We start from the raw sequence: 7,898 nt of genomic DNA, 5'->3' as shown, positions 1-7,898 counted from the left end.
CGCTGGGCCACTGCACTGCAGCCTGGGTGACAGAGTGAGACCCCGTCTCAAAAAAAAAAAAAAAAAAAAGACTACAATAAGAAAAAGATGACAATTCAATAGAAAAACAAGTGAAAGACTTTAGCAGACTCTTCACAAAACAGAATATCCAAATGGCTAATAAGTATCTGAAAATAAATTCTCATTTCATTGGTTATCAGGAATATTCAAATGTAAAACACAAGATTTCACTCAGGAGATTACTCCGATGAGATACATACCAGAATATCCAAAGTGAAAAAGCCTGATAATATCTAGTATTAGCTAGGCATGGTGGCTCACGCCTGTAATCCCAACAGGATAATGGCTTGAATCTGGGAGGCGGAGGTTGCAATGAGCCGTGATCGGGGCACTGCACTCCAGCCTGGGCAACAGAGGGAGACTTCATCTCAAAAAAATAAAAGAATGTTTTCTCCCCTGAAGCATTTTGAGTGTAAATTGTCATATCGCTCTGAATATTATAGTGTGTGTATGTCCTACAAGCAAGAACATTCCACTGTAAAGATACATTTGTTCCCTTTGATGAGTATTATGTGAGCAGGTACTTTGAGACAATGTGATAGTTTACATTCTTCACCAAACTTTTCATTCATGTACTTACATCTACATCAACTCGTAGATTCTAATTTTATTCAAGGGGTTATAATCTGTTACTTTCATTTTTAACGTTGATGCTCAAATTGTCCCAGGGTTGGCCAGTGGGAGCCTTGCAGGCTGGTTCCTGTTTCTTTCCAGGTGTTGTCATCTTTTTTTTTTTTAAGCACTTCCTTACTTTCTGACTTCAAAATATGCCCGGGTGCCTCTTGTACATTCGCTGTCCCTCCGCCCCTGGAATCAGCTATTATTCAAAGGGGAATCGCGGGCGCTTCTGATGCCTGGTGGCCGACCCCTCACCTCCAAATGACCCCCTCAGACTCTTGATTTCAATGCAGCCAGTCGGCCAATGGCAGAGGCGATGCTCCAGCGGTTGCCATGGAGACCGCCAGGCCGCAGAGCGGAAGGAGGCGGTGACGTCACTGCGGGAGCAAGTGCAGCGGCCACATCCTCGTCCTAGTCCGGCCACAGGGCACTGAGGGCAACCTCTGGGCCAGCGGTGAGGGACGAGCCTCCCTGCCTGCAGTGCCCCCCTCTCCCCCACGACACTCCGTTGGCAGTTGCTCAGGGAGATCAGCAGTCCCAGATCCGGAGAGACTGTTGGGGCCTGCGAGACCTTCGGAGGCCGCGCCAAGAAAGGGGAAGCATCATCTTGAGACCCTCCTTGGTGCAGCCTTGCCCAGGACCCGGGAGCCACGAGTCAGGAGGCAAACACCGCCTTCTGCTTCTCCAGCAGGCGTAAGTCCCTGGGAATCTTGGAGCCCACTCAGAGGGAGCCACAGAAGCCCCGACGTTGCACAGCCCTGCAGGCGGGGGCTGGGGGCATCCTTCACTGAGCTGGACGAAGCGGTCCTGGGGAGCGACTTCCGGCCCCTGAGGCCTCACTCTCTCGTACCCTTTGGGAAGGAATCGCGGCATCCTGGATAATTTCGTGGATTCCCCAGGCAGCTCAGGTGTCCATCAGCGGGCATACTGCTGCCTCAAAGAGTTGGGCAAGATGCTGTTCGGGGTGAAGGACATTGCACTGTTGGAGCACGGGTGCAAGGCCCTGGAAGTGGACAGTTACAAGTCCTTGATGATCCTGGGGATCCCAGAGGACTGCAACCACGAGGAATTCGAAGAGATTATTCGGCTGCCCCTCAAACCTCTAGGCAAGTTCGAAGTGGCTGGGAAGGCCTATCTGGAAGAGGATAAATCCAAGGCGGCCATCATTCAGCTGACGGAGGACATCAATTACGCCGTGGTCCCCAGGGAGATCAAGGGCAAGGGCGGTGTGTGGAGAGTGGTCTACATGCCCCGGAAGCAGGACATCGAATTCCTGACCAAGCTGAACCTGTTTCTGCAGAGCGAGGGCAGGACGGTGGAGGATATGGCCCGGGTCCTGAGGCAGGAACTGTGTCCCCCAGCAACGGGCCCCAGAGAGCTGCCTGCAAGAAAGTGCTGTGTGCCTGGGCTGGGGGAGAAGCCGGAGGCTGGGGCCACCGTCCGGATGGACGCGATGCCACCTCTGAACTCCTCTGAGAAGGAGAGCAAAGCTGGAGAAGGCAAGAGGGGCAAAAGGAAGAACAAGAAAAACCGCCGGCGACGTCACGCCTCAGACAAGAAGCTGTGAGGTGGTGGCATCGGGTGGGCGTGGGGGGTATCTGAGGGGGTGATGACTGTGGGAGGGTAGGTACCACCTGAGTAGGTTTAAGGAGTGTGAGTGTGGGTAATGCAAGGGAGGGTGAGAATGACTCTAGCGAGTAGGTAACTTTTGAGTAAGAATGGGTATCATTTGGATAGCACAGGTAACATCTGACTAGTGCGAAAGAGGTGGCTATTTTTATCTGAGTTAACTAACTTGTGGGTTACATCTGAGTGGGTGTGGCTAACGTCTGGGTACCCGTGGCTCATTTATTCATCCTACAGATATTTATTACGTAATACTAGGTCCCAGGTATTGTTCTAGGAGTTGAGGATACGGAAGGGAGTAAACTCAATAAAAATCCCTGCCTTCATAGCACTCAGAGTAAGTGGGCAATATTTGAATTACTTGGAGACATCGGAGTGAGCGTAGGTAGCATTTGAGTACATGTGGATAACAGCTGAATGATCATAAAATCTGGTTAAGTGTGGATTGTTCATTCATCCGTGTATCCATGCAACCAACAAAATTTCCTGAGGACCTATAGTGTGCCAGGCACTGGGAATACAGAAGGAGAATAAACAGACCAAAACCTTGCTCGTGACTCTCATAGTAGCTATTTGAATAGGTGCGGGTAACATTTGGGTTACTTGAATACACATTAGTGAGTGTGGATAGCACTAGAGCATGTGGGTAGCATCCGCGTATAATTGAAAGTAGTTGTGGGTAATATTTGAGAGTGTGCGGATAACACCTGAGTATGTGTATGGGTATCATTTGAGTAGATGAGAGTAATTTCTAAGTGAGGAAGGGTCTCAAAGACCCACAAACATCTTCAGCCACCCAGGAGACCCCGCGGGACCAGCCGCGCAGGCGCCGTCGGAGCCAGAGCCTAGCAGCGCGTCCGATCGTTGCTATGGAGACCACAGGCTGCCCCCAGGCGCCTGCGCCCTTTGCAGAAAATGGAGGAGGGAGAAACGGTCCCGGATTCCAAGGTTTTGCAGATTTCTTACTGCAGTTGAAGAAAACCCACGCAGATCCAGGAGGAACGTGTCAGGGAGATCCCTACTCGGGAGAAGACCGCCATCCTCCTTCGGCTGTCACCCGCGGCCTGATTCTGGGGACAGCCTCTCTTGCTGGTGGGAGGCGGGCGGCACAGACTCCTCTAGCTTTGCGCCCTCCTGGAAATCCTGTTATAGCAAAATCTAGAGCCGTTTTCTGTGTTTCAAAAGCATGTACCTTGAATGTACCTCTGGCACAAATTTGTCCGGATTGGGCCACCCTGTCAAACAGAAACCATGGCTGAGAGTGATTGCCTGCTCCCCACCTCTGAGGAACTCACTGATCTGTAAGCGGCTGTTGAAAAGCTGTCGCCTTTCTCTACACGCTGAGTCTCTCTTACAGAAGTGGTCAGAAGCGGGACCCTTCTGCCCGACTGGCGCCTGGGGTGAGGGTGTGAGTCTCCCCAAGTTAAATTCCAGAAGCCCTGGCTTGGTGGGGAGGAGTGAACTCCACTCTCTACAGAAAAGGCAAGGCTTCTGGGCAATGGTCCAAAAGGAGGTAAATAATTAAGAAGCCATTTTCAAGAGTTACCAATGAACGACGTTAACACTGAGGTGAAGAAGAATTTTAAAATTCAGGTAAAATCCAAATACATGTGAGTAGGCAGATCTTTTGCTCAGAGACAAGGGACCTGTCAATTTGCAAACTTCTGTTAGTCCAAGGATCTGCAAAGGTTTGAACGGAATCTCTTTTCAAAAATGTAACTTACACACAAAGACTCAACCTACCAAATTGTAATGCCGGAGACTCCCAATGTCTTTTTTTTTTTTTTTTTTTTCTGAGACAGTCTTGCTCTGTCACCAGGCTGGAGTGCAGAGGTGCGATCTCAGCTCACTGCAACCTCTGACTCCCTGGTTTAAGCGATTCTCCTGCCTCAGTCTCCCTAGTAGCTGGGATTACAGGCACATACCACCACGTCCAGCTAATTTTGTATTTTTAGTGGAGACGGGGTTTCACCATGTTTGCCAGAATGGTCTCAATCTCCTGACCTCATGATCTGCCCACCTCCGCCTCCCAAAGTGCTGGGATTACAGGCATGAGCCACCGTGCCAGACGAAGACTCCTAATGTCTTATTGTTGTGGACGTTAGTTATGTCTGCGACTTCCAGCATTTAACATTCTTTCTTTATTTCCTTTTTCTTTTTCTCTTCTTTTTGAGACAGTCTTGCTCTGTAACCCAGGCTGGAGTGCACTGGTGTAATCTCGGCTCACTGCAACCTCCGCCTCCCAGCCTTAAGCGATTCTCCTTCGTCAGCCTCCCGAGTAGCTGGAATTACAGGTGCCTGCCACCATACTCGGCTAATTTTTGTATATTTTTTTAGAGATGGGGTTTCACCATGTTAGTCAGGCTGGTCTCGAACTCCCGACCTCAAGTGATTTGCCTGCCTCGGCCTCCGAAAGTGCTGAGATTACAGGCATAAACCACTGTGCCTGGCCTCAACCCCCTTTCTTATTTCTGGGAAGCCACCCCTATTTCGCCCCCTTATCAAAGTCGAAAAATGGATGTTCTGTCTCTATACCCCTACCGTGGCACCCAGGGTGCAGGTAAGAGACCCCCTCCCAAGCAGGCAGAAACTCCTATTAGATTCTTGCATTCCCAGCAAGTGCCAAGAAACAGAAGGAAATTTTAGAATTCACTTGATTGACATAACCTAAAACCTCGAAGACTGATTTTTGCCCCTTTCCCAAGCTGGCTGTCTAGCCTCAGATCACCATCCTTTTCTCTTGTGCAGTGGTTGGGATACACCTTTTCCTGCCATCTCCACACACATATGTGAACTTCTTGCAAATCCATGGTCAAGAAGTGTAGCTCTCTGTTGACTTTTTGTTTTGTTTTGTTTTGTTTTGGAAACAGAGTCTTGCTTGGTTGCCTAGGTTGAAGTGCAGTGCCACAATCTCGGCTCACTGCAAGCTCCGCCTCCCTGGTTCAAGTGATTCTCCTGCCTCAGCCTCCTGAGTAGCTGGGACTACAGGCGCCCGCCACTATGCTCGGCTAATTTTTGTATTTTTAGTAGAGACGGGGTTTCACCATGTTAGCCAGGATGGTCTCGATCTCCTGACCTCATGATTTGCCCACCTTGGCCTCCCAAAGTGCTGCGATTACAGGCATGAGCCACCGTACCTGGCCTGATCTTTCTGTTCCTTGTAAATGCCCGGCCTGGGTATACCCACTCGCAGAATATTGTACTACTGTGTTTGTTGTTGCATCCCAGAGTCCCAGCTTGAATAAATGCTACAAAAGCCTCCAGCATGTTTGCTGAATGCTGCTCTCCCATCAAGACATATTCGTTGTATAATAAGGGATGGTGTGACATTTCTTACCATATTGCAGCATGAAGCCTGTATTTTGTGCTTGTTGTGGATTTCAGGGGTATAACATTTATATTTGTAATACACAATGTGTGTGGTTGTTCAATGTGGCCCGTGAAATCAAAATCCTACCACTTCTCTCTCAAGGTTTTCTGGACCAGTCAAAGTGTATCCTGGGACTCCAATGCAAGTTGTCATGTAAAACTGTCACCATTTGAAGCTACTTAGCTGAGTCAATACATCACTGGTAGGACAAATCCCAAGCAAAAATTCACAGGTAAATTGAATGTGCCGGCTGTTGGAGGGCTGCATCTGGCTTCTGTAAACCCCTGATTTCAAAAGGGGGTTCAGCTAAAACTCTTCATTGTTCTTTGTGATTGAGATGCTCTTTTGTACAAATATGAACTCATAAAATAAATGTATGCTAATGAAATCACAGTCTGCCCCTTGACATATGGAGGGGAAATCCATGTAAGATTTAAGTTGGAAAAATGATGTGGCTGCTAAAACAAGTACTGAAAACCGCTTCCATGGCCTGAAGTCTTCCAGGACTGCATTTATTTTTATTTGTATGTATTTATTTATTTTTGAGACAGAGTCTCTCTCTGTTGCCTGTGCTGGAGTGCAGTGGTGTGATCTTGGCTCACTGCAACCTCCACTTCCCTGGTTCAAGTAGTTATCCTGCCTCAGCCTCCTGAATAGCTGGGACTACAGGTGCCCACTACCATGCCCGGCTGATTTTTTTTTTTTTTTTGAGACGGAGTCTCGCTCTGCTGCCCAGGCTGGAGTGCAGTGGCCGGGTCTCAGCTCACTGCAAGCTCCACCTCCTGGGTTTACGCCATTCTCCTGCCTCAGCCTCCCAAGCAGCTGGGACTACAGGCGCCCGCCACGTCGCCCGGCTAGTTTTTTGTATTTTTTAGTAGAGACGGGGTTTCATCATATTAGCCAGGATGGTCTCGATCTCCTGACCTCGTGATCCGCCCGTCTCGGCCTCCCAAAGTGCTGGGATTACAGGCTTGAGCCACTGCGCCCGGCCATGATTTTTTTGTTTTTAGTAGAGACGGGGTTTCGCCATGTTGGCCAGACTGGTCTCGAACTACTGACCTCAAGTGATCCACCTGCCTCGGCCTTCCAATATGCTGGGATTACAGGAGTGAGCCACCTTGCCTGGCCCTGCATTATTTTGAGAAGGGCTGTTATTGATATTAATGGCCACATAGGCACAAGACACAGCTTTCTTTCTTTTTTTTTTTTTTGAGATGGAGTATTTCCGTGTCGCCCAAGCTGGAGTGCAGTGGCACGATCTCAGCTCACTGCAAGCTCAGCCTTCCCGTATTCACGCCATTCTCCTACCTCAGTCTCCCGAGTAGCTGGGACTACAGGCACCCGCCACCACGCCCGGCTAATTTTTTTTTGGTATTTTTTTAGTAGAGACAGGGTTTCACCGTGTTAGCCAGGATGGTCTCAATCTCCTGACTTTGTGATCCGCCCACCTTGGCTTCCCAAAGTGCTGGGATTACAGGCGTGAGCCGCTGCATCCGGCCAAAACACAGTTATCTTTTATCCTACGAGCTTCTCAGGATGTCAGGCCATTTTCCAGTGGTTGGTGTGAAAGATGGAACAATTTAACTGAAATGAAAACAGTAACAGCTATCTTGTGTTCCAGGCACTATGCCACATTCCTTCATATCATTAGCCCATCATACCCTGCCAACCCTGTGAGGTATGGCCCTATAGGTCCACAATCTCTTATAAAAACCGTCAGCCAGATGTGGTTTCAGGGGTGTATGTGGTTCCGAATTCAGAGTTTTGGATTTTAGAAAAATGATACAGTGACTATACCTTATATTGTAGAATTTACTCCCCGGGGGGTGCCGGAAGCCCTTAGAATCCCATCAATACTTCTGTAGTGGGCTGGGTGCAGTGGTTCACACCTGTAATCCCAGTACTTTGGGAGGCCACGGTGGGAGAATTGCTTGAGGCTAGAAGTTCAAAACCAGCCTGGGCAACACAGCAAGACCCCCATCTCTACAAAAACTAAAACAAAACCAAACAAAAAAAATTATGCATGGTGGCATGCACCTGTAGTCCCAGCTACACTGGAGGTTGAGGTGGAAGGATCACTTGAGGCCAGGAGGTCAAAGCTGCAGTGAACTGTGATTGCACCACTGCACTCCAGCCTGGACGACAGAGTGAGACCCCCCCACATCTCAAAACAACAACAACAACAACAGATAAGAGATTAGATGATCAACCTGTACTCTTATTA

At 49.0% G+C, this 7,898-nt stretch overlaps 1 protein-coding gene across 1 annotated transcript; it reads left to right on the top strand.

The window, feature by feature from the left end:
- The first annotated feature begins 1,063 nt into the window (after positions 1 to 1,063).
- LOC117091441 (paraneoplastic antigen-like protein 8C) lies at positions 1,064 to 6,080 on the top strand. Its single transcript, XM_033223759.1, has 2 exons — positions 1,064 to 2,246; positions 5,777 to 6,080. The coding sequence occupies exon 1, from the start codon at positions 1,631 to 1,633 to the stop codon at positions 2,243 to 2,245; it is 615 nt and encodes a 204-aa protein (XP_033079650.1). The 5' UTR covers positions 1,064 to 1,630; the 3' UTR covers position 2,246; positions 5,777 to 6,080.
- Positions 6,081 to 7,898: the final 1,818 nt, after the last annotated feature.

This window comes from Trachypithecus francoisi, unplaced genomic scaffold (genome assembly GCF_009764315.1).
Source record: "Trachypithecus francoisi isolate TF-2019V2 unplaced genomic scaffold, Tfra_2.0 Lachesis_group12, whole genome shotgun sequence".
Taxonomy (NCBI): domain Eukaryota; kingdom Metazoa; phylum Chordata; class Mammalia; order Primates; family Cercopithecidae; genus Trachypithecus; species Trachypithecus francoisi.
This window is presented reverse-complemented; position numbering and strand designations above follow the sequence as displayed.